The 27731-nt window shown below is 36.8% G+C and overlaps 1 protein-coding gene across 1 annotated transcript; it reads left to right on the top strand.

Moving 5' to 3' along the window:
- Nucleotides 1-823: 823 nt before the first annotated feature.
- On the top strand, nucleotides 824-26797 carry neto2b (neuropilin (NRP) and tolloid (TLL)-like 2b; the record flags this gene model as incomplete). The annotated part of the gene is made up of 10 exons (XM_079826150.1): nucleotides 824-956; nucleotides 12738-12797; nucleotides 13115-13258; nucleotides 13849-14097; nucleotides 14229-14276; nucleotides 14854-14981; nucleotides 20987-21215; nucleotides 21633-21746; nucleotides 22145-22275; nucleotides 23540-26797. 10 exons carry the CDS (start codon nucleotides 824-826, stop codon nucleotides 24062-24064), a joined length of 1761 nt encoding a protein of 586 aa, XP_079682276.1. The 3' UTR covers nucleotides 24065-26797.
- Nucleotides 26798-27731: the final 934 nt, after the last annotated feature.

The following is a 27731-nucleotide window of genomic DNA, read 5'->3' on the forward strand; positions in this document are numbered from 1 at the left end:
GATACTGAAGGAAAATGAAAGGCTACATTGTTGCTCCCGTCCAGTGGGACATCATGACTGAAATTGAACAGGCCAATGCTCATGTCCTAATTCCAGCTGAATGTCCACCTAATAAAGTCTTCTTACCTGAACCCTCAGAAATCGAGTTCTAGAAAAATGTACATTCTCTGCCCAGCTCTGGTCACTTTGGTATTACTGCCACTATCCGTCTCCCACAGAACCGATTCTGTTGGCCATCCCTTTGCAAAGATACCACCATGTTTGTCCACCAATGTCAAACCTAAAATACAGTGAGGAGACATGGAATCAGGCTCACACTCACCTCCAGCACACCATTTGCAGACAAGGCTGATCGTCATTGTCGTCCCGGTCCTGAGTACAGCTCTGGCCAATGGGTGTGGCTGTCCACAAAAGACTTGTGTCTTCGGCTTCCTTGCAAGAAACTCAGTCCCAGGGACATGGGTCCATTCCAAATTATTCGTCAAATCACACCTGTTTCGTCATACCTTGCCCTGCCTAATCATTATCGTATTTCTCCCACCTTCCATGTATCTCTGCTTAAGCCCATTGTTGGTCAGAATGAGGAGGGGGAGGAGGTGTCCAGTGGTCAGGGTCCGCTACCCATCATGGTGGAGGGCGAAGAGGCTTACCAGGTCCGAGAACTGCTGGACTCCAGATGCCGGGGAAGAATTCTCCAGTATCTGGTCGATTAGGAGGGGTGCGGTCCAGAGGAGCGTTCTTGGGTCAACGCTAATGATATTCACGACCCCAATCTCGTGGAGGAATTCAACCGAACCCATCCGGAGAGGCCGGCCCCTTGACCATGTGGGAGACCTCGCCGACGCTTGCCTCCTTGCACCAGGAGTCGCTCGCAGAGACAAACTCCATGATTCCCACCTCTGGCCATCAGAGGGCTCCCTCACCCGAACTGTCTCTCCACTACTCTTCCTTGCGAAGTCTTGTATTACCACGGTTTGCATTTCTGAGCGTTTACTTCTGTATTGCCTACCTGTTGTGACCAAGTTTGTTCCCTGTTTATGATTCTCTGCTGCCTGCCTTTTGGACTATCTGCTTTGTTACTGATCTGTGATTGTTCGCCGAATGCTCTGATCTACTGCCTGCTTATACACCACAACTGTGTCTGTCCAATGTCGCTGTGTTTACTGGTATCTGACCATTGCCTGTTTGAACCACGATTTTAATAAAAGCTTGTTTATGGATCCCACTTCGAGTGATGTGTCGGTACACCCCTACAGTACATTCCCTCTTTTGAGAAGGAAATTACACAGATTCCCTTCTCCACAAATAATGGACATTTCTATTTCTGGACATTTTTTATTGTGTAGTAAAGCCCAAAAAAATCTCCATTGGATTTTTCTCCATTGTGTCTTTGATCACATGTATAATGATGTGTCTGATGATGTAACTCATGGGATTTTATAAACAGACTCAGATTTGACATTTGATTTTCCACAGAAATCATTGTGTTTCCACCAAGGTCACGTTTCAGACATCTCAGCGACAAAGATTATAAGCTTAAACATCTTAACAGATTTGGTCCGCTGTTAATTAGAATATGACATAAAAGTTTGGAATTTTAGTTTTCAGGTTAGTTAGACTACAGTAAGAGAAAAGTTACCAGTATATACAAAGTTAATTCAAACAGCTTTCTGTTTTTTGAACACTGATGTCAGCCAGTGAAGATCAGTGTGTATCTGACCTCTTTGGTGTGAGTGGGTTGCTGGTGGCTTTAATGTATTTTGAGGTTATTTTTAGTCTGAGGGATGTTGAGAGATTTGCTGAAGTCTCAGATTGCTTGACATCAGGACTTCAGTCAGAAAGACTCTCTCCCCATGTTCTCACAGAGAGAGGCCAGCTGCCTTCATTTCTTTCTTTCTGTGAAATCTCAGGTCTCTGGATAGACAGATCTTCTGCACTATACTGCCATTTGCAATATTGGTAAACTGTACTGTCTCTTAAATTACAGATTTTTGTTAATAACCTAACATTTAATAATATATTTATTTTTCATTTATTTAATTTTTTTTGTAATTTGATTTAAATGTGTTAAACTGGGCACACTTTGGCAATATTGTAAATCATGTCAGTATGATAGATAGATAAGCTGTTCTTCTTTGCCACTTAGTATTTTTGCTCTTTGGCTGATTTGCAAAGTCTTAAAGCTGCTTTGCTGAAGATTTATTTAAAAATGAATTTTGTCATCTAACAAATTTAGTTCATTAGATAATATATTGTGATTATAAGAATTTATACGATAATAAAGAATGCCAGACAGAAGAACCACTGTTTCTGAGAACATTACCAAACAGTTAACGTCACACATCCTCTAAAGGAAATCACTATATCTTTGATGTCATCTTGGAATCAGTCTGATTGTGTGCCCTGTCACATGGTATACTCTAATCCAGAATGTTTCCTAGACTTAACCCCTCAAATCACATACACATATGGCTATACTGGCTTTATCTGCATACCATGCATTCTGTTACTGCTGTAGGTTTGAAAGAATATATTCATTGAAAATATTGGGTGGTATTAAACATCTTATATGAAGCTTATAATGCAACTGATTCTGAGGTGATATCGTGGTTGTGCATTAATTTATGACTACGTGTGTGTGTGTGTGTGTGTGTGTGTGTGTGTGTGTGTGTGTGTGTGTGTGTGTGTGTGTGTGCGCGCGTGTGCACGTGTGTGTGTGCGTGCGTGTGCGTGTGTGTATTAGAGAGAAAGATGACAATAGGATGATGAGATGGTTTTGATGAATCTGAAGGATACAAAACCCTTCGCTGCTCTGCTGAACTCAGAAAATGTAGGATCTTATACATTGAGTGTGGTGTGTGTGTGTGTGTGTGTGTGATCCTTGTAATCCTTACAGTGGGCACCACAAAGATATAATACCATACATAGTATTAATACCATACCATAGTAGTAATTTTTGACTATTACTATGGTATGGTTATTACTATTACTACACACTAAATTATGTTTATGATTTGTGTGTGTGTGTGTGTGTGTGTGTGTGTGTGTGTGTGTGTGTGTGTGTGTGTGTGTGTGTGTGTGTGTGTGTGTGGACTGGTATTCATCACGTTATGGGGACAAAATGTCCCCACAAAGATAGCAATATCCGAAATCCTCGTCCTTGTGGGGACATTTTTAGGTCCCCATGAGGAAAACATCTTATAAATCAGACTAAGTGATGTTTTTTGAAAATGTAAAATTGCAGAATGTCTCCTGTGAGGGTTAGGTTTAGGGGTAGGGGCAGTGTAAGGGGATAGAATATACGGTATGTACGGTATAAAAACCATTACGCCTATGGAAAGTCCCCATAAAACATGAAAACCCAACATGTGTGTGTGTGTGTGTGTGTGTGTGTGTGTGTGTGTGTGTGTGTGTGTGTGTGTGTGTGTGTGTGTGTGTGTGTGTGTGTGTGTGTGTGTGTGTGTGTGTGTGTGTGTGTGTGTGTGTGTGAAGGTTGTGTTTAGGGGTCCACTGTAAAAAATATTATTTTCCGTAAAATAATGGAAAAAGTACTGTCAGCTTATTACTTGGACATTATGCAGTAATTTTACGGACATTTCTGTTAACCCTATGAAGTTCAAAATTCTAAATACAGGTAAAACACCTGTAAAAAATGAATACAGTACATTGTGCCCTATTTTGTTTATTCATTTTTTTTATTTTTTTTTTACAGATTTTTCCAGTAAACATACAGTTTATACAGTATAAACATCATTATGTCTAAAGTGCACAGGCATACTGTTTATATGGCTGTCATAAGTGTTTGTATTAAGTTTACTTGTCTTTCTTCCACTCTCAAAATTCAGTCTGCTTTGCATAAAACATATTCATATAAAATAAGTGCTTATTTAATTTAAACATTTAATATATACAATTATTTTAAATTGTTTAACATTAAAATAAATAAAAAAATCATATTAATATTATGTGAATACAAATAAAATAATGTAAAATTATTTACATGTGTGGGTTGACTGGTAGTTCACAGATGATAATACATTCCTTGTTTGTTTGTTTGTTTTTTCTTCCTTGAAATTAAATTTGCTGACAGGAAATTGACTGAATAGTAATTTCTCCCCCTCTCTCTTCATAAAGCACCAGATTAACAAAAAGATTTGACTCTTTTCTTAATCCTTCAACACTCAACCAGACGCGACAGCAAGATTGATTTAGATCTAGAGTCGCGTGCAGACAAATACACATAAGTCCTGAACTTAGATGCTCCAAAAAATGCCATGCCTAACTGATGCACTTTTTGAATTTTTTGAGTGTTATCCAATATTAATGTGATTTCATATTGTTTCATTGCATCCTCAGATTAAGTTTTTTTTTTGTACAGCATCAGGAATTTTCTCATTTTGTTACATTTCGCTTGCTTCTTTACTAGAACACGATTGTTAAATGCGACTGTTTTGGTTCTCTTGAAAAAGCTAAACATTCAAGATATGTTAATCAATGTGATGTTCACAACCCATTTTACTTGATACATTTCCAAAACACTATATCAATGAGAAAGGTGTCTCCTCCATTAATAAAAGTTAAGAAGAAGAATATTCTTCATTCATAAATAAAAACATGATAATGGGATTAAATAAACATTTGTTGTCTTTGTGTTCCAGTATTCTGCCTACAGAAACACTCCCTGCTGTGAATGTAGCAGCTAAAATCGTTTTATTTGCATTAATCGTTTTACTGAAAAAAAATCTTGAAACCATCCATCCATCCATCCATCCATCCATCCATGCATTGTTTTCTTAAGTAACACACCTGTAATCCTTATAGATGTGCATCACATGAATGTGGATACCCATAATCCTATACCTCAATTGACATGTTGACTTCACCACAGTGAGAGTGGCTTCAGTGCCTTATCTAGGCCATTGTAAATGAATGTGGCAGAATCTCTATTCTCAGGTGAGAATCTCATCTCCTCAGTCAGAGATGAAAGGGAATTTGAACTTCATTTGAATTGCAAATGTGTCATCATACTTCACTGGCAGTTTAAGTTATTTATGAAAGCCCTTTTTATGTTAGTTGTCAGCAGGCATGGTCTTATTGGGCCATGAATGGAAAATAACTGTCCTGTGATCATTTAAGCAGTGCATATATTTTAACCGGTCTGGAGCTTAATTCAAGAGGCTTTGATAAACATACTTAGTTGCTCTGTTTTTGAAGTCCATAAAAAGTGCATCTGCCCATCAAATAACTGCTCCACACGGCTCTGGGTTATTAATAAAGGCCGTCTGAAGCGATTGTGTAAGAAAAATATCCATATTTAAAACTTAATCGAGTAAACTTTCGGCCGATGCCTTCCCTGTTCAATTTATGGAAAAATTGTTGATGGTTCCCCTGTCGATCGAAAGACTAACGCGACCAAGTAGGCTCGTCATGACGTCACGTACGCATCACGTTTCACTTTCAACATTCAACACTTTTCCAAGGAAATCCATCGGCTGGAACTCTACTTGATAAAGTTTTAAATATGAATATTTTTCTTACACAAACGCGTCGATTCGCTTCAGAAGGACTTTATTAATCCCCCGGAGCCGCGTGGAGCACGTTATTTGACGGACAGATGCACTTTTTATGGACTTCAAATACAGAGCAACTATGAATCCAAGTCTAATGCTTGGAATAGCCTGGACTTTTGTAATATAACTCAGATTTTATTCGTCTGAAAGAAGAATGTGATATACACCTAGGATGTCTTGAGGGTGAGTAAATTATGGGCTAATTTTCATTTTTGGGTGAACTATACCTTTAAGTGACCCAATTAAGTAGTCTCAAAGTGAATTTTATATGGCTCCCTGACATGATTCAGGGATACAATTTGATATATTCATTCATCCAATTCAATTTCATATATTTTAATGTCACACTGAATTATAATACTGCACTAGCTAGTTGACAAACTTTTAGCAATAGCACACATTAGCATTTTAAATGCTAAGCATCAAAAGCACCTGCAAAGCGTTGTATCAGTCCACAGTAAGGAAATCTCCTCTTCTCTACAATGGTAACCCACTATTATTTAAATTGTTCTAATAATTCCAACTTAATTGAACATTAAACACTATTATAAACTATCAAGTCTCCCCCTTTTCTCATCTTGCTCAAAAATACATAAAATAACACTTTTACATATAAAATAACAACATTTACTCTCTCTTGATTTAGCCATATGCAAAGCATGCTGGGAACTAACAAGCTCTGCCCAGTTTCAGTTAATGCAACACAAATGTAATCTCAACATAAACGGACTAAGTAAATAAAAATTGTATTATATTTAAGTGGATTGAACACAATCAAATTAAGTTAGGACAAAATGTGTAGCAACTGTGTTGTTTTAGTTCATTTTAATTAAGCAACTTGAACAAGCAGCAAACATCTTTGTTTTTCAGTGCACAAAGGAGTTTATGAGCAATAATAATAGTGATGCTTGCCAAGTTTAAAGGTGATTAAAGCTATAGTGTACGACAAGCCTTGACAGTCAATGCATTACATGATCTCAAATATTCTTCCTTACAGCGACCATGTTATCAGCTTCTACATGCATCATCAGTCCAGTCCCCATTCTTATCAGGCGTGCATGGGTGGGACAGACCACTCCGAGAGACCAGTATTAAGTCTCAAATCCCTTGTCTTCAACAGCTGTGTGGACCCCATCTGCAATATTACGAATCCTACTATCAAGACTTAGCTTGTGAATATTACATAGGTCATGTGGATGCTTCTTGTAATCTTCCTAGAGCTGTGGTCCTCAATCCTGGTCCTGGAATACTGTACATTTTACACTGTAAAATCGAATTAGTTAGACTTACTTGAAAAAAGCATGCAAACCGATTGCCTTAAAAAAACCAAGTAAAGTGAAATAGGAATAGTATGTTGTGCTAACAAATGCTGAATTTGTATAGTTCACTTACACAAGAGTTCTAGTGGCTAAAAAAGAACTGTAGAGAGTACTTGATCTTTTAATTTAGGCTTACTCTTGACTTAGTTTAGCTACCATAGATGTTACAATTGTTGTGTTTTGCATGCTGAATGTTGAAGTCTGTGTGTGACTCAAGCATGATCAGCTGCAAGATATTGTTACAAATATAGAGGGATTATAATAACTCGTTTAAAAGTTCCACAGGTGTTTATGACGTAAGTGTTAGCAATACAATTGTAAATGATCGTTATATGACAAAGGGAAATATTACATAGGTTAATTTTAAAAGATGATCTTAATTTCTGACTCATTAACTATAGTTAATTATTCAGTCAGAAGCTAGGTCAACTTTTAAAAGCAATCTATTTATTACTTCTCTTCCTTTGAAACCAATTAACTGTGATTTCTTGTTGCATCGCTGCATCAGAAAGAGAGTTTTAATAATATAAATGTTCCAAGTGCTCAACCAAAGTGAACACTTATCACCATAATGGTAAGTTTTTTTTTTTTTTTGCTTAACAAAATGGCACTCAAACCAATCAATTAATCTTAACTTGTTTTTTCTGAGTAAACAACGAATAGTATGTGAATAGTACAGATCACTAGATTTTTTCAATTGAGTTAAGACACTAAGTAAAGTTAACATAGCCTAACTGATTGACAATTAATCGGCTCATAAATAGAGGGGTCAAGTAGTGTTGTAGTACTCGAGACCGGTCTTGGTCTCGAGACCGGTCTTAAGACCATTTTTTGAAGGTCTTGGTCTTGTCTCGGTCTCGACTGCATTTCTCATCGGTCTTGTCTTGGTCTCGGACTTAGAGGACTCGGGATTTTATCTCAAGACCAGTCAAGACCACAACTGCAAGGATATCACTAAATTGCCGGTGCATTGTCTGATTTAACATCATTAATGTGATTTGATGTAAAATGTACAGCTTAAAATGCAATAAATAACTTTGAAATATGATTTCTTTTGTTACTGTGCTGCCGGGTTCAAAATCAATGCAGCATTGTCTCAAAAATGCCCAAAATTAGATTGCGATTTAGTTTTTTTATATAACATAGAATATAATCAAGCAATATCGCAAGAGCAAGAGAGCTATTTTCGTGAATGTAAGCGTGATTGCAAATTATATTGATTTATAACAACTGCTTTGAACAAATCGGTTGAATAAAGGATTCTGTGACTGTTAAATACTGTTAATGTTTTAATGTTAAATTAATCAACATTATTTATGCAGGTGTAATTGTACCAGTTCAGATGCAGCTTCTGTGCCATGATTTTTATTGTTAGTGATTTGATTGGTAACAGCGCTATAGTGTCTTACTATTGTAATTGTATTTATTCATTAAATATAAGTCATTTCTCAGACAGTAGATATGGATCTTTTAGATTAATTTAAGGAGTGCTGGTCTGGTCTTGACTCGGTCTCGCCCTGTCTTGGTCTTGGTCTTGTCTTGGTCTCAACCCCACAAAGTCTTGGTCTTGTCTTGGTCTCGGCACACGCTGGTCTTGGTCTCGACTTGGTCTCGGTTTAGTTGGTCTTGACTACAACACTAGGGTCAAGACTTGAAATGTGTGTATCCAGTAAAGGAGACCCCCAATTATGTGCAGTATGTTTGGCCCCCATCCCCGGACAAGGATTGACTTCTTTACACAGCTGAATTAATCCTTAAATGCATGAATATTTTGCCATTATTACATATTTGGGTCTTTAGTGACCCGGATCTATATCTAATTCAGATGGATCTCTACCTGTCGCGATAATATAAAATGCTCCTGATATTAGAGTAAAAATTACAAAAGGATAAAATAAAGCATATTTTGTTTCCTTTTGGAGCTTGGAAGGGTTCCGTTTGAGCAGATGTTTTATACCATCATCACTGTCCTCGTCAGAACTCATTTCCCAGTACATTCAACACCTGCTGTGGCTCATTTTCACCATCTCAAATATATTCTTAAATTATATATCATAAATATCATTTTCAAAATTTTCAAAATCAATATTTTGAACGCTGACACTAATATTTGACTGCGCAGGCTGCAGGAGGTAGTGAATGACGTCCCGGGTCACTATACCCGAGGTATGCATTTAAGGGTTAAGACTGCTCTGTACAGCCTCTGTGCTCATGCTTTTGTGCAAAGACACAATGCTGCACAAAATATAAGTAGCATTAGTAGCTCGGATGCTGCTGTTACTTATAGCCTAGTCATTGTCATGACAGAGTATAATATTTAAATATTATATTAATGTTATTATCATATATACAACATACAATGTTGCACATGACAGTTAATATTCATGAGTAACCATTAATCAGGACTTGAATGCTTTAGCGTCTTTCAGCAAATCAGCTACGCATACTGTGCTTAGGTCATTAAATTAATTAATATTCATGAGCCGAGTCTCTCTCTCTCTCTCTCTCTCTCTCTCTCTCTCTCTCTCTCTCTCTCTCTCTCTCTCTCTCTCTCTCTCTCCTCTCTCTCTCTCTCTCTCTCTCTCTCTCTCTCTCTCTCTCTCTCTCTCTCTCTCTCTCTCTCTCTCTCTCTCTCTCTCTCTCTCTCTCTCTCTCTCTCTCTCTCTCTCTCTCTCTCTCTCTCAATGAAAACTCGCTGTTTAGAAGCACAGCGCTCAGGAGTTTCTGCAAACGCCTCGCCTTTAATTTTAGTGCTTTCAATGGATATTTTCGAATTTATCCAGGAACGAAATGCAAATCTGTTGCAGGACCGTATTGAAAATGTGCAAAAGTGTTCAGTGAAAGTGGAAATGCATGAGGGTGAGTTTGTTTCATTTATTGATAATGTTACTTTGTTGTTACATTACATTGCCGTCGTTTTACCATAATACTGTGATTATCAGATGGTAAAATATTTTCATTTATGGTCATAATTGCATTTGTCTCCCTTCATCTAACTTGCCACAATCGTCAATTATACTCGGTTTTACACGTGTTCAGGCTGAACGTCTGCTTTGACCCCACAGTGTGTGGGGCCAGCATCAGTGTGAAACCACACTTCTTACAGATGTAATTAATTAATTAATTAATTAATTAATTATTAGTCCCTTAAAGGGATCAGTTCACCCAAAAATGAAAATTACCCCCATGATTTACTCACCCTCAAGCCATCCTAGGTGTATATATGACATTTCTCTTGCAGACTAATACAATCTGAGTTAAAACATGTCCTGGCTAATCCAAGTTTTATAAAGGCAGTGAATGGCAGCCCAAAATTTGAAGCCCAAAAACCTGCATCCATCCATCCAGCCAGCCATCATAAAAGATATCCACATGGCTCCAGGGGGGGTAAAGGGTTAGTTCATCAAAAATGAAAATTCTGTCATTAATTACTCACCCTCATGTCATTCCAAACCCGTAAGACCTTTGTTCATCTTTGGAACACAAATTAAGATAATTTTGCAAAAACGAACAAAAATAACGACTTTATTCAACAATTTCTTCACGTCTGTGCCAGTCTCCTACGCTGTTGACGTAGTAAAAACAGAACAGTGCTTCCGAGTTACGTCAGAGCTACGCCAGAACGGTGGCTTACCATTGGCCGATGCTGTTCACGTGAGCACCACAACGCAGCGCAGGAGCTGACCAAATAAACTGCGTAGGAGGCTGACACAGACGTGAAGAAATTGTTGAATAAAGTTATTTTGTTTGTTTTTTGCTCATAAAAAATATTATCGTCACTCAAAAAATTAAGGTCACATGGGCTATTTTAACGATGTCTTTACTACCTTTCTGGACCTTAAAAGTGTTAATTAAATTGCTGTCTATGGAGGGATCAGAAAGCTCTCGGATTTCATCAGAAATATCTTCATTTGTCTTCCGAATATGAACAAAGGTCTTACAGGTTTGGAACGTCAAGAGGGTGAGGGCTATTAACCCTTTAATAGAGGCTTTCTGAAGCGAATCAATGGGTTTATGTTAGAAAAATATCCATAAAAACTTTATAGAGTAAAATATCTAGCTTCTGCCAGACCACCTTCCATATTCAACTTAAGAAGAAAGTGTAACGCCTCTCGCAGTTCAAAACACTTACGCTATGTCTGACGTCATATGTCGCGCCAGTTATATTTTTTCTGTGAGTTCAGTACAGAAGGCGATCTGGCGGAAGCTAGACATTTGACTTTATAACGTGTTAAATGTGGATATATTTTCTTACACAAACGCATCGCTTCAGAAGGCCTTTATTAACCTTGTGGAGCCGTATGGATAACTTTTATAATGGATGGATGCACTTTTTTGGGCTTCATTCTGGGCTGCCATTTTCTGCCATTATAATGCTTGGATTAGCCTGGACATTTTTCGTCTGAAAGAAGAATGTCATATACTCCTAGGGTGGCTTGAGGGTAAATAATGGGGTCATTTTAATTTTTGGGTGAACTATCCCTTTATGGTAGTTGTCTGTAAAAAAGAGACTGGTGTATTAGTTGGGTTATTCCTATTACTATTATGCTGTACATTTTAGGTCCCCGTTATATGTAAATGGAAGTTGCCTGCTACAAACTATAGCTTAGAAATCTACATATCTCCATTATTTTAGCAAATATTAGCAATTGGTTTATCTCACTGTAAAACGTCCCATCATGTTTTATGAAATTGCAGAAATCGGTTTGATAATATTAGTATTTGAATTCTAACTCTCAATCCCTTATGTCATGAAAATCATGTGCGATGACCCTAAACACAACCCTGCCCAATACATGCTACAGTATATTTTAAAAACCTGTTCTGGGTTCAAATCCATGGCAGGTGTCATTTTCCTTTTAATAAACCATGCAAATTGGAAACTCTGAACGTGTGGATGTATATCAGGAGTGGGGCTGCACAATATATCAAAATATCGCAAATGTACATATCGCAATATGCATATCGCAAGGGCACGCAATTTTTGAATGATTTTAACATTGTGAAAAGTGTACATTTTAGGTTGACGCATACAGCAGAGAATAGACACACGACTGTTACTTATGTGACTTGCTTGACGTTAAAAAGAGTTATTAAACGCAATAACGTGCAAAAAACAACTCCTTGCAGTCTCATGCTGTCTGACACACACCGAAACGTGCGCACAAGCCGTTCTTATTTTCGTGTCTTGTTACACACTCGAACTGTCAAATACATACACAGTTATGTCAAAATGGCTGTCTTGATGAGTATTCATGTAAACACAGTCGGTTACGCTTTAAGTGAAAGATGTCAGTTGGGAAAAAATAGATTTTACACACTTAAAGCAATATCGTATCGCGTATAGAATATCGCATTATTTAACAAGGATATCGCATATCGCATTTTTTCTTCAATATCGCACAGCCCTAATCTGGAGTTAGGGAGCATGTTGAATTTTATTTTAGACTATAGAACATCCATCTTTTATACAGCATAGCTCAGTAAAGACATGTATAATGTTACAAAAGATAAAAGGCTTTTAATTTTTTTTTTAAATAAATGCTCTTCTTTAGAACTTTATATTCATCAAAGAATTGTGGATGAAAATGTACCACGGTTTCCACAAAAGTATTAAGCAGCACGACTGTTTTCAACATTGATGATAATAAGAAATGTTGAAACGTTTCTTGAACAGCAAATCATCATATTAGAATGATTTCTGATGGATCATGTGACACTGGAGACTGGAGTAATGATGCTGAAAATCCAACTTTGCATCACAGGAATAAATTACATTTTAAAATAAAAAAGAAATATATTTTAAATTGTAATAAAATTGTAAAAAAAAAAAAAACCTGTTTTCTAGCAGCCTTGGTTCTGCTTATCCTGATAGAGGAGGGTTTCGCACTGGCACAGAAAACTCAAGGTAGGTTTGTATTACAAACTTGCCTGCAAAGCCACATGTTATATTTTGAGCGTAGAGAGAAATTAAAATAAATAAAAAAATGTAAATGAACATTTAATGTGTCGTTCCCATCTGTTTTGCTTCAATAACCATTACCTTTAATGTAGATAATCTGATTGTGTGTGTGTGTGTGTGTGTGTGTGTGTGTGTGTGTGTGTGTGTGTGTGTGTGTGTGTGTGTGTGTGTGTGTGTGTGTGTGTGTGTGTGTGTGTGTGTGTGTGTGTGTGTGTGTGTGTGTGTGTGTGTGTGTGTGTGTGTGTGTGTGTGTGTGCTGTTAGCTTTGCCTCAGAATGTCGCTGTTGAGGATAAGAAGCCTGCCCACTGTGGAACCTTGATCCAGACAGCAAATGGAGGATCATTCAGTTCTCCAAACTACCCCAACACCTACCCACCAAACAAGGAGTGTGTGTACATACTGGAGGGTATGAGTCTCACTTCCACAAGCAGATACTTATCCTTTCCTATTCGTTGTTTTGGTAAAACATGCATACATTTTATTTTAAGAAATTGATTCTTTAATTTGACAGAATGTTATTCAGCAAAGACGCATTCAATTGATCAAAAAAAGACATTTATAATGTTTCAAAAGATTTTTTATTTTTAATAAATATAAAAAATAATAAATCTATTCATCAAACAATCCTAAAAAAGCAATTACATTGCTGTTTTCAACACTGATAATAAGAAATGTTTCTTGAGCAGCAAATCAGCATTTTAGAATGACTTCTGAAGGGTCATGCGACACTGAAGACTGGAGTAATGATGCTGAAAATTCAGCTTTGCCGTCACACTTTATATTAAAACAGAAAACAGTTATTTAAATTTATAATATTTTACAATATTACTGTTTTGACTGTATTTTTGACCAAATAAATACAGTATTGTTGAGCATAAGAGACTACTTTTAAAAACATTAAAATAATCTTACCAGCCCCAAACTTTTGAACATTAGTGTATGTTTCTTCACAACAGTTAGTCATGTTAGTCATAACCTCTTTGTCGTCTACATCAGCCCATCCACGGAAAAGAATCCAGCTCATCTTCAATGACATCTACTACATCGAGCCGTCCTTCGAGTGCCGCTTTGATAACATTGAAATCCGTGATGGGCCGTTTGTTTTCTCTCCGTTGATTGATCGGTTCTGCGGGGAGAATAGTCCAGGGATTGTCACCTCCTCTGGACGCTTCATGTGGATCAGATTTGTCAGTGACGAGGAACTGGAAGGCATGGGTTTCAGGGTGGAGTATTCATATACTGCAGGTAAATGCATCTTGCAATTCTTCATGCAATTAGATCTTAGAAACATTTACTCTGATGTTTTTTTGCTCTGTTCATTTTGTATTTATTTTATTGCACTGTTTTTTCTTATCCAAAAACGTACCTGCATCCAGATCCTGATTTTCATCTCCATGTTGGAGGACTCTTGAATCCTATTCCAGGTAAACAGATAACACTTATATATGGAGCATGGGTTGGGAGGTGGTTATTCCAGGGGGTTTGTCCCAGTAGTCTATTTATTGCTTTGGATAAAAGCTTCTGCAAACCGACTTGTGTAAAGTTTGTTTAAGAGTCATTACATTTATTATCAAAGTTTATGGTTAGAAATTGTGCAGTTATATATTTTTTGTGCACAAATAATTTACTGTTAGAAATTTGTTTTAGAATTCTATTAACATACTAACTAAACCTGGCCTGGCATGTCCTGCAGAAACAGACTTTTTCTTAGTACTTGATTTTTTGAAGGTTTTGCTACCTATCAGAATAGCACTTTAAATGTTCGTTTTCAGTTGCTATGGTTACCGAGCCCAACAAATATAAATGTAAATTCCATCTTTAGGGCATCAGTTATGTAAACTCCTGAATATTTCAGTGCCCCAGAATTTATTAGTATTACTTTTCCCAGTTGCTGTCTGCAGACTCTCAGGTCTCTTTCTTTAAAGCTATAATGTTATAATATTTTAATGTAAAAATGTTAATTTGGTTGCCTTTATCTTTACTGTTGTCTCTTCCCCTCAGACTGTCAGTTTGAATTGTCTGGATCAGATGGTGTAATCAGATCTAGTCAAGTTGAGGAGGAAAACAAGGTGAAATCAGGGGAAGCAGTGGATTGTATTTGGACCATACGAGCTCCACCTATGTCTAAGGTTAGTAATGCAGCCCTGGTATATCATCTGAAAATTATAGGAGAGCAAAGTGACCAGGAAACTAGCACATCTATGTAGGAAATAGGTTGCCTGGGAGAATGAGCAATTATGTAGTTCAATGTCTTTATTTAAAATATTTTCCTCAGAATGCTGTGAATGACCAATTAGAATCAAATTTTTCAGAGAGCCTTATAATAAAACGCTATCCTCTGGTTTCACAGACAAGGCTCAAGCCTTGTCCTAGACTAAAATGCATGTTTGAGCTGTTTTAAAGGGATAGTTCACCCAAAAATAAAAATTACCCCATGATTTACTCACCCTCAAGCCATCCTAGGTTTATATTTTATATGATATTCTTCTTTCAGAAGAATACAATCAGAGTTACATTAAAATAAGTCCTGTTCTGCCAGACCGCCTTCCGTATTTAACTTACGAAAAAAGCGTAAGTGCAGGAAGTGCTACACTTTCTTCGTAAGTTGAATACGGAAGACGGTCCCCCGGAAGCTAGATATTTTACTTTATAAAGTTTTAAATATGAATATTTTTCTTACACAAACCCATCGATTCACTTTAGAAAGCCTTTATTAACCCCCCGGAGCCATGTGGATTACTTTTATAATGGATGAATGCACTTTTTGGTCTTCAAATTTGGGGTTGCCATCCATACACCTATATACACCTAGGATGGTTTGAGGGTAAGTAAATTATGGGATAATTTTCATTTTTGGGTGAACTATCCCTTTAACTGAAAGCAACTTGACATTAATTAAAATATGTCAGTGCCATTGTTTTGCCTCAAGATGCACACCAGTAATGTGTTTTTTTTCTAAGGCACATTTATAAAAGCGACTTAAATGCCTTAATTGAACTAAGGCCTAATCCTGGCTTAATCTGAGCCCTATCTGTGAAACCGGGCCTAAAAAATGTATGAGCACAGTAAAAAATGTAGGAGCACCTTCTGATCAACTTTCCCATTACAGGGCAATATGCTAATTTACATAAAAAAAAAAAAAAGTCAAATGTCAAATTCTTCTATTTATTTTAATTTAAAATGTAAAGTTTTGAATATAGAAATATTGAATGATTAAAATAATTGAAATGGTACTTTGCAAATGAACCTAAAACCGCCAGTAGCTGGCGACAGGTCACTGTCTTTGTCACTGAATCATTCCTTCAATCGATTTGTTCAAAATGGCTGATTCGATTAATTCAGGAACAAAGCAAGTGTCTAGCTGTGTCCTAAACCGCTCACTTGTTCACTCATTCACTAAACTCTATATAGTGTATGGCATTTGAGTGCACTGTATCTGCAAGGAGTGAATGAAATGAAGTGAGTGAATTCAGACGCTGACGACTGCGTCAGAGAGCTGGAGCTGTCGCAGAAATGGCTTTGTCACACATAGTGATAAAACGACTTTTATCTTACAAGTAACTTACTTTATAAAATAATATTAATAGCAATGACAATAACAATCATAATGACTTTATTTTGTAATTATACATAGCTCTGGCTCTGTGCCAGCTTTGTGGTTTCAACGATTGTATATAAATTGTCATGCTCTGTGTTGTTCATAATCATTAAATACTATTAAAAAAACGTCAAACAAAAATAAACACATTAACAGGCGATCGGTATGATTACACTAGAATGGATATGCTACCTACAGATGATTAACAAATATTTTTAAATCAGTTTATGAGTAAACATCAATGCTGTTAGTAAAACATTAAATTGAGTTAATGTCTAAATAATATATTTGAATAATAAAAAAATCCTTATTAATATAATTTAAATTAGTCTTAAAGATTTCTCTATATTTGAATGTTTTATTCAAGTAATGATTAATAACAGAGGTAAAAAAAACTAACTACAGCGTGAAATAAATGTAAAAGCACAGCTCCCGCTCTTTCGCACGCTCTCTTAGTCCTCACTGCATTGGATTTTGGAAAATAGTGCTTCAGCGAAATCAGAGAGGATTGTGGGTATAAACTTGTTAACAGGGACGGACTGGGGCTAAAAAACAGCCCTGGACTTTCTCCCAAATAGGCCCATCATCCGGCCATTCACCCTTAGCCGTGCGCAACAGACACTAGCCAGGATGTACTATGCCAAAATACTGTCAGACTATCAGACAAGGTATTCACAACAAGTAACATCTCAAAACCAATGATGATAATAAACTTTGATTTATATTAAGGCTGTGAAATGATGAAAATGGCTAGACCCTATTAATTTTGTCTGTGAAGCTTTCACAAACAACCACCACATTGTGCCAATTCCAAAGACAAGGAAAACATTTTTGGAAAAAATTCAGATCCAGATTTTTTGGTTAAACAAAAATTTAGTCAATTATCTATCCCCCTTCCTTGTATGTTAGCACGTTTAGAGTGGTAGCAATGCATGCCTGATGATTTCCCGTTTAATTCAATACCTTAGGTGAATGAGTGAGAGATTTTGGTTAGATGACAGTAGGTTACAGCTTGACAAGAGTTCATTTTGACAAAAGCACAATGTTTTGTTTTATTGTGAGTGTACACAAATATAAGCAAACACTTTGCAGTTTGAATGATGTCCTGTATGAACAAAATGACGGAGTATGTATTGTTTTTACGTTTCCACTGTTCGATCGCGGCATCGCGCCCGCACCTCTTACACACACACACACACACACACACACACACACACACACACACGCACACACACACGCACACACATTAATTTAGCTAGCTGACTATGCAATTCACTAAGATGGGGATAAGGCAGCCTATTACAATGTGTCCTGCTACTACTGGCACTTACCAGGACCTCTTGCTGGTGTGAAGTTAACTCTGTCTGTCCCTCCTCATCATGACCAGGCTGTGGAAGCTCAGGCTCAGCTTCCACTTGCTGGTCCTCTACAGTCTCAGTGTGGCTAAGCGATGTAGTGTGCTGGCAGTTGCACTGCAATCAAAAAGCCAGTAGTCTCGAGAGACTTGGAAACTTTTTCCCATCCACTTTTCTCCTGACGTTTTCTGCAAGCCATAGACTTTTTTCTTTTTCTTATTTTTGCCGACGGCCGGGCGACGGCCCTCAGTTGGACGGCCGTTCTGGACTTTTCCAGAACGCACAGATTACCAATCCGTCCCTGCTTGTTAATGAATGTAGGGAATGAAGTCTTTCACTCAGAAAATGGCCACTACAAAATGGCCGACACCTGATATAGTGCACTATATAGTGAATAGGGAGTGGTTTCGGACACAACTGCTGTCTTTGTTAATGGGTCGCAGATTCATTCATCAACAAAACATCGCTGTGTGTTTTCTCAGAGATGCGCAGCGGCTCAGCTGTGACTATTTTCGTTGATGTAATAGAGCAAAATCAGACAATATTGTGCCTAAAATGTAAGTCACTTAATATTAACTTCTTGGTTATTTATCAATATCACAAATCACAATATCATAAATCAATATCACATTTGCAATCGTGCTGTAATCATGCATGGTAACCTGCTGCACCTCTGCGTAGTTCCTCACACACAACTATCTTGCGCTTGCCCTGCTGACTGAAGGCATGTAAAGCAGCCAATCACAGTGCAAAACTGAACTGAAACTTGTGCAGCGTGGATGCAATTTGGCAGTTGTAGTTTTAATTCGTATTTGATCCCACATGGAAAGAACCTATATGAGGATATGCGCATATATGAAACCTATATGCTGTTTATATGCACATATATGCTGCATATAGGGATGAAACGATTACCGTTTCACGATAAACCACGATAAAATTTAGTGACGGTTAGTAATATCGTATAAAATTTTATTATCATTAAAACCGCGTGTGATTATCACGGTTGTGAAAACTCGCGGCAAATCTTGTCCAGTCAGCGTCAGTCTGGCGCACCGCTGTTTTCTGAATGAGAATAAATGGCAGAAAGCAGTGACAGCACTTGGGGGATTGTTCTGCCTTCTAAAAGGACCAAATCTGAGGCGTGGTCATATTTTGGCTTTTACATAAGTCCTGAGGGAAACTCAATCTAAGATGGTCACCTTGTCTGCAGAACATGCCAGAAGAAAGTCGCTGTAATAGGGAAAACACTTCAAAACTACGAACGCAAGGCAAGTGGACTTTGACCTCAATACCAAACCTACGTCTGGCAAATAATAACGTGAAGCGAACGAACAAATTCAGACAAGGCTAGGGTGACATTTAAGGGATAATAATCAGGGCTTGACATTAACAACCGCCATTTGCGAGTGTAACGTTATTTCGGCTGCACACTAGTCACTCTGGCTGTTGAACTTATAATAGTCTTCTCAAAAGCCATCTGTTATAATCGCGTTGCGCATTATAAGCACTTACACGTGTTTCTATTGAGTTTATGAATGCAATGTCTCTAAATCAGAGGCGTTCAGATTAGCGGGGTTTTGTTCAGAGCGCCGCGCTCACTCGCTGAAATCTGCACTCAGATCAGAGATAAACGAGCGATGTATGCAGGAGATTCATTCATCATACAGTGGATGACTGTTTTTGTTCTATTTCAGCAGCGACAATGGTTTAAAAAAAACACAGCAGAACCACAGAGCATCTGATATGACTGGCATAACGCAGGCGAATTTAGGGACCGTCTGTAAAGCACGTTTCAAACTTCAATAGCATTTGAAGAGAATGACAGTCATAAAAAGACTGTAAAGTGTTCATCTAGGTGTCAGGTATGATGCACACATTTTGATATTTAATAAAATAAACTGTCAAATCATATGGAAATATGGATATGCATTATTTCACTAGGATACTGTTTGGGCTCTAACACAAAATATGCTAGATTTAAATGTGTCTGATAGAACACTGATGAGAATATTGCTTGGGAATATATTTACAGTGATAATATTAGAGATTATATTTACGACAAATTATTATTATTTATGTGTTATGCGTTGCTATTGATGACGGCCATTAAGGAAGGAAATCCCACATAATCTAGCTTAAAAAAGTGCTTAGAGCTGCTTTAGTTATTTGTTGTTTGTTGAATTTCAAATATAAAACTTGTTGAAATGTTTTAAGTGTGAGCATCTGTTCTTTTTGAACACTTTCATTTCGTTTGAACAAAACCGTGATAATATTGATAACCGTGATAATTTGGGTCACTATAATCGTGATGTTAAATTTCCATACCGTTTCATCCCTAGCTGCATATATACAGCATATGATAATATTTATGCGTATATATGCCACATATAGGCAAAACTGAGGTGCATATACAGGCCATATAGGTCTCCTGTATTGCTTCTTTATATCCACATATAAGCCCTATACATACAAGATATGTCTCCTATATATAGCTCATGGCAGGATCTGGTCATTTTGTAGCTCATATCTCACTTTGACAACTGTCATACATGATGCCTAGCTCATATTATCTATTATCAATGCAATAACTAAGAACTAACCAAAAAAAATATGCAAGAACTTATGTATGTGCGAACATGTGAAATTGGTATCACATGTAATTGGCATGTTATGGAATTTAACTATGGCAATTAGGTGAGAGGAGATGGAAAGCTATGATGTCTACACGTTTTCCTGAAACATTTACAAGGTTGATTCTTTCTGTATTGTCTAAATGCAGTTTCTAGATGAATATGGCTGAAAGGTCATTACAGTCTAAATGTAGCAACAACAAAAAAAGTACATAGGTGAACATATAGGTGCATATATATACGCGCATATATGTACATATATAGGTATATGTATGCATGTGCATGTATGTACATATAATATAGGAAAATTGCCAATTTTATATATGTCACATATATTCAAAACCTATATTAAAACATATATGTTCATATAGATTATTTCCATGTGGGATTATACACTTGTTCATTAGCTTTGATCGCACCAAAAACATTTTCACAGTCGCATGCAGTAATTGACTGAAATGGTCGCACTGTAGAGCCCTGTGTGTAACTTTTTTACATACTTACTGTAGCATTAACTGTCTCTGTTTGTGTCTCTATTTCACACACAGATCTATCTCCGCTTTCTGGATTATCAGCTGGAGAACTCAAATGAGTGTAAGAAAAACTTTGTTGCGATCTATGAAGGAAGTAATGCCATTGAAGATCTAAAGGCCAAGTTCTGCAGCACTGTTGCCAATGACATCACACTTGACAATGCCGTGGGTGTTGTTCGAATGTGGGCCGACGAGACCAGCAAACTGAGCCGGTTCCGTATGCTCTTTACAGTCTTTGCTGAACGTAAGCATTCGCGTACCTTTTCTGCTTTCTGCAATTTTATTTAAGTAATAGTTCATCCAAAATAATGAAAACATTACTTTACCCTCATGTCGTTCTATACCTATATGCTGTTATTTTTTCATTGAATGCAAAAAGAGATTTTTGCTTTTAATCTAATTTTCCAACTTTTTGAATGAAATTTTCCTTGAACTTCAATCATTTGTCTAGGAATATATTATAACTATAAAAAGATCTATAACACTCAAAAACCATCTTTAACTAAACAAAATGTGTCAGAATATTGTGCTTCAGTAGGTTTGCACACACAATAACTGACCAATGATACTAGAAGAAATGTGGTGTAAGAAGTCCATCATGTGGACATTATGGGCATTGCATGTCTGTCTGGCTTTCATCTCATTAAAAACTGTTTTGCAGCTCCGTGTTTGGCCAACACATTTTTCTGTCACAGCAACATGTGCATCAACAATACTTTGGTCTGTAATGGTGTTCAGAACTGTGTTTTTCCCTGGGATGAGAACAACTGCAAAGGTATAAGTGTGCTTTCACCTGACCGTTTTCTAACTAGTGTCGCTATTGAGATGTAAAAGCTTTCTTAAGAATTTTAATGGATAGTTTTGCAAGCATATATAGTTTGTCCATATATTTCACAGAACTAGATTCAGGGGTTTGACCTCAATGAACTGATGTTCACTAAATGAATGTTGTATATAAAGCACATAATATTTATGCATACTGAATTATTAGTCTATGAAGGATTGGACATCATGGGTTAAAGGGTTATTATGGAGTGCAGAAAATGCCATGAGCTCTGGTTATGTAAAGCAATAAAAATTGTCATTGTTCTCACGTAGGTGGATTATATTAATTTTTCCTCACTCATGGTCTTCTTCTGCTTACTTTTGTCTTTGTTGTACCGTCTCTCTCAGAAAAGAAGTCTAAAAGTTTTTTCCATCAAATGAGTAAAACTCATTGCACTGTGATTGGAGTGTCCAGTGGTGTGGTTTTTCTTCTTCTCATCATATCTGTATTTATACAGATGAAGCAGCCGAGAAAGAAGGTATTTATGTTGAGAAATCGCCATTTAGAATGAGAAATTAACAGCCTCCTATAGTACGTTAACAATGTTTTATTCATCAGCTTCATATATACATAAGCCGTTTATAGGTTGATTTCCCTGAAAAAAGTAAACACTGTGGCGCTATCAAAACATTACTAGTGCCTTTGTTTATTTCAGCTTCCCAACACTGCAATATTGACTCAGCCAATGGTGTGACTTTGGGTCTGTTTGTTTGAACAGTGGCAAGGGCAGATTTATGGAAAACCTTTGTTTTTGCATTTTAAAAGGAATTTCACTAGTTTGGCAAATGAATTATAATGCATAACATAATACTATAATAAGTAAATAAACTGACTGTTTACATTATTAATACATGTTCCTGGTCTAATTGGTAAATGATTCATACATGAATATTATTCTAAGGAAAAAATGGTTATCCTTAAAATCTTTAACCAAAAGAACATAATCCTGACAGCAGGGCTGGGCGATTACGATTGTGGCTTCCAAAGATTATAAAAAAATACAAAATAATGGAGTGCGTGTATGTGCTTTCATCCCTCCTTAAATATGTTATAGAAGTGCACTACAGTTTCTTATTTTGATATAATTTATAATTTTTATATACTGTATATTTAAGTGTATGTATGTGTATATATATATATATATATATATATATATATATATATATATATATATATACACACACACACACAGAGCTCTGGAAAAAAATAAGCGATTTCGTTATACATCTTCTTTATAATTTGAGTTTTAGAATTTTAAGTTTAATAAATGCATGATGAAGTCAATAAATTATTGTGGTAGATTATCGTGATCTCACCATCTTCCAAAATAGCAGCTCTATCTGACAGCATGGACAATACTGAAAAAAAGCCAGTATTATCCATGCTGTCGATTGGATATTCAATTAAATAAGGATTTAATTAAAGAATAATTAAACCCTTTAAAATTTACTCGACTGATATATTGAATGGACAATTGCAGTCATATTGTGCAGGTTCATTGAGCAGGTCATTCCAAATTTTTAATTAATTTCTTTGCAAACTGTGATCAAAATGTAATTCTCCACATCTTAAACAACTTTCTTAAAATCAAAAGCATATCCCTCTTTACATTTATTGTGAAACTCTAATTTACACTGATTTGAATCATTAAAACCCTAGTATTTTTTATATATATTTTTGGAGCATGAACATTTAACATGCAACAACATGTGACATTGCTAATGTGTATTTATCTCCTGCAGGTTTTGAGCCGTAAAGGTTTATTCAGTACTGCAGAGATGCAGGAGGTGCTGGAGCCGCCTCAGTATGAGCTGTTCTCCATGCGGGAAGCTGATCTGCCGGACGAGCTTTCGGAGGAGCTGGAGAACCTACAGAAACTCCGCCGGTCCTCCAGCGGGTCCCGCTGCGTCCACGAGCATCACTGTGGTGTTTCGAGCAACGCTGCCTCCATTGTTATGGCAACCAGAGCGCATCATCTCTCTCAGGCCTCTGAGGAGCTGAGTACGGTTGTCGGGGCCAGAGGCTGGGGCAGTTTCCATGGACGTAGGAACAGTTCGCGCTCGCACCCTTTCACGCACGATCCGCGCTCACACGCTTACAGCGCACAGAGTCTGCACGAGGCAGTTGAAGATGAAGATCTGGGGCTGGAGGGACGTGTAATGGAAGAAATCGGCTACAATGATGTTTTCGCCCATGGACGCAATGTTGTGATGGTACGTAACCATGCCAACCCTGTCCAGCAGCGTTCTCTATCTATGGACTTCTGAGTGGAGGTTTTCAAAATCAGCTGATACCTTTTGTCCTGTTTAAAAATACAATAATGTAATACATACAGGGGCTGAGCTAGGGGTGGCCGAAGCTTGGCTTCACAATTGCCATTTCTGTCTTTTTTTATCTCGACTAGAATTGAGTTTATTTAGATGTCTCCTTACAACCACAACACACGGGAGACTTTTCAGGTGCGCACGCAAACTTTGCAGGTGCAAATTAAACAAAAACGTGCTGAAGGAGACTCAGCGGCCCAGTGAATAGTGTGTGTGTATATATAAGAAATCTCTGAAAGCTGCAGTCCGTAACTTTTTGTGCTCTAGCGGTTAATAAACAGAACTGCATGCGTCTTGCGGAAGAACATTGCAGCCGGAGCTACTTCTCTCTGTTTATGTCTATGGCGAGTCACGCAGGGACTGTGCTCCTCCGCAGCGGTTCCTACCAGACCGGTCTGAAATAGTCCCAATACAAACACTTATTTTAAGTGTACCATAATGATTCAGGGTAAGACAAAAACATGGTTTGGAAAATGGATTCATGTTGTACATTCTCATTATATAATTTTTGTAAATCTTGAACACAAAAAAAGTTACGGACAGCAGCTTTAACAGCTGTGTAAAGACAACATTATTAAATATGGAGATGATTAAAGCGGTGTCAAAACGTCAAAAAATGCATGTAATTGTTATATATGCATCACATTTATGAACATCGCCCTCAAATGTAAATACTGCTATGTGAGCTCATAATATAAGGCACAATTAAATGTAATTTTTATCTGTAAATTAATTAACAAATAAATGTTCCCTTTCATTTGTACTCAAAAACAGGCATTATTTTGCGGTGGTTGGCAAATGGAAATGGATCGCTGTTATTTGTTTATAAAATTACAGATTTTACATTTCTAGCATTTGTTTTATGTGCTGCCACCTTTATCATATCATATTGTTGCACGTGAAGATGTAAAAGAGACTTTTCTTTTCCCTTTGTAATGAGTTCAATTTAAGTATGATAGAATTAATTTTTATTTTGACAGCTAATTGAATGTTAAACATTCAGTGCTTAATTTCTCAGTTGCAAGTTTTTGAAACGGATCTTGCAGTCTAAGATTAAGAAAAAAAGTAAAAATTGCTCAGTATTACTTGATCTACAGTATTCCTTGCACCAATATCAGAATTACAATTAAGTACAATTAAATGTTTTATTTACAAAGTTATGGAGGAACTCGTTCAAATGATCTATCCAATCAGCACAAGAGGAGGCCTATACATACATAGCCAACTCACCTATGTTTCAGTTTTCTGCATCCCTCCGCCACCCTGACTCCTTACTCGGCTGGTTCCTATCCCAGCCTAGGATACGGGGGGAGTACTCTGGGTTCAGGCCATATTCTGAGCTCTGAGCCCCCCGTCGGACATCACGCCAAATATGCATACTGTCTTATTATTTTTAAGTGTGAACTCGTGAATTGTATTCAGTTGTGTTGTAGGCCATAAAACAGTCCAGTATGCTATAGTCAAACTCATTTTTTATGTTTGAATAATGAACATTTTCTGTGCCACCCCAGACTGGTTGCTGGCCACTGAAAATATCCTGGCTCTGCCACTGGATACATAGCTGTAAATGTTCACATTTATGATTTATGACATCTTCTTTTATTATTTTACTATTTTATTTCAAAAAACTTTCTTGTCGTTCTCGGTATTATGTGTCACCTCCTTTGCCGTTCCTATAATTGATTTCAAGCCAAGTCAAGTAGTTTTTATTGGTGTTATTCTCATTCCTCAATACTATATTGAAGGGCAAGTTTCTACCACACTTGACAATGGCGGGTTAATTGGCTGTAAATATTTCTTACTGCTTACTTCTTCTTACTACTTATTTAAAAATATAATTTATTCTTTTGATGGCAAAAGCTGAATTTTCAGCATCATTACTCCAGTCTTCAGTTTCACATGATCCTTCAGAAATCATTTTAATATGCTGATTTGATGCTCAAGAAACATTTTTTATTATCAATGTTAAAAACAGTTGTGCTGATTAATATTTTTGTGTAAACCAGAGGTGTTCAATCCCACTTTCCTGCAGAGTTTAGCTCCAACACACCTGCCTGGAAGTTCCCAGTGATGCTAGACCTTTGCTGAATTCAGAACTGCATACTAATCTTGCTGCTTTTAACATATCTATGGCAGAAATGGTTCTGATTTCAGCACATGATTAGCTGGTTGGTTCAGGTGTGTTTATTAGCTGAAAAGTGGCCCTCCAGGAGCAGGATTGGACACCTGCTTTAACAGCACGTCATGGAGAGAGAATGGTTCAGCATAGTTAATGGGTGGCTCTGTGGCGGTGAAGATTGCAAAAATTGTCATACTATCAGAAACAACAGTCCCTCGTGTAAAACATGTCTTGGCTTCTACTCCATTAAACCTAATTCTCCCACTGGAATAAAGATGTATGTAAACATTAATGTGAAAATACAAGGAGTGTGGAGAGGTGGGAGAAAGGACGGTAGATTGTGTCTGTATTTCATTTTGCTTTCGGAGTGTACCGTGGTGTTTGATGTTGTGATAGTGTTTTTAGAGGAGGCAGTGATGCTCACTGAGGTTTATTGAAAACGAGTCAATCATTTCTGAAGTGATGTTAATGGTGTAGCCTACATGGGGATTACCAAGAGGATTGTCATATGAACGTCATTGAGTCATTCTGTGGAAATAAACATCATGAATCAACATAGAAAATTATTTTTGTTATTATTTTATTTTATTTTATTGGCTACCACTTCATCAGGGTTAATATAGTTAACCAAAACTAAAAGAATTGTCTTTACATACAAAAAAATGTATGTTAACTGAAATAAAATAAAATCTTTATTTTGTTTTATCTATACTAGTATCTCAGTGATACTAAAATAAAACTGCCTTGAATGGACGTTCATAGATATGAGGTTTATACTTAAAAAAAAAGAAAAGAAAATAATAATAATGTCATTAACATTTTTAATAAAAAACTTCTCATTAAAGCATTCAGACACTTGAGATATATCTATATTTGCATGTTTGTATTGAATATATTCACAATAGAGCACATGCTCTGGATACTTTATTACTTAATGCTTGATTTTATGTATTTAAAAAAAAAAGGAAAAAAATTTAACATTACTTCACAGTTTCTTTCATTTTTCTTTTTAGTATGAGGTATTCCACATATAAAACAGCCCTTAGACATCTTTTTTTAATTATTATAATGTAAAATTCCTCCTTTTAATAATAAAAGGAACATATAGTAAATATGTAACCAGATGAGTTAATAGATAATAGAGGTCTATGTTGCAAAAAAATCCCCAATTTCCTTTCTCTCCAAAAGACTTTCTTTCTTTTTCCCAAATGCACATGGAAACACCCACATATATGGTTTTGTCTGACATCACTGTGCAGCCAAATGGCTTTTTATGGCTATATTATGACTGTAGACATAATAAGCATAATAACCTGCCCTGTATATCAAACTGTCCAAACTGTACAGAAATGTCATGCCCTTTTTTCCTTCTGTTTCGCTCTCTCATATACTGTAACATACACTATATTGCCAGAGGTTCCATCCATAGGGTTTAATATGGAGTTGGCCAACCCTTTGCAGCTATAACAGCTTCAACTCTTCTTTAGGAGT

The sequence above is a fragment of the Gobio gobio genome, assembly GCF_949357685.1.
Source record: "Gobio gobio genome assembly, chromosome: 9".
In the NCBI taxonomy this organism is placed as follows: Eukaryota; Metazoa; Chordata; class Actinopteri; order Cypriniformes; family Gobionidae; genus Gobio; species Gobio gobio.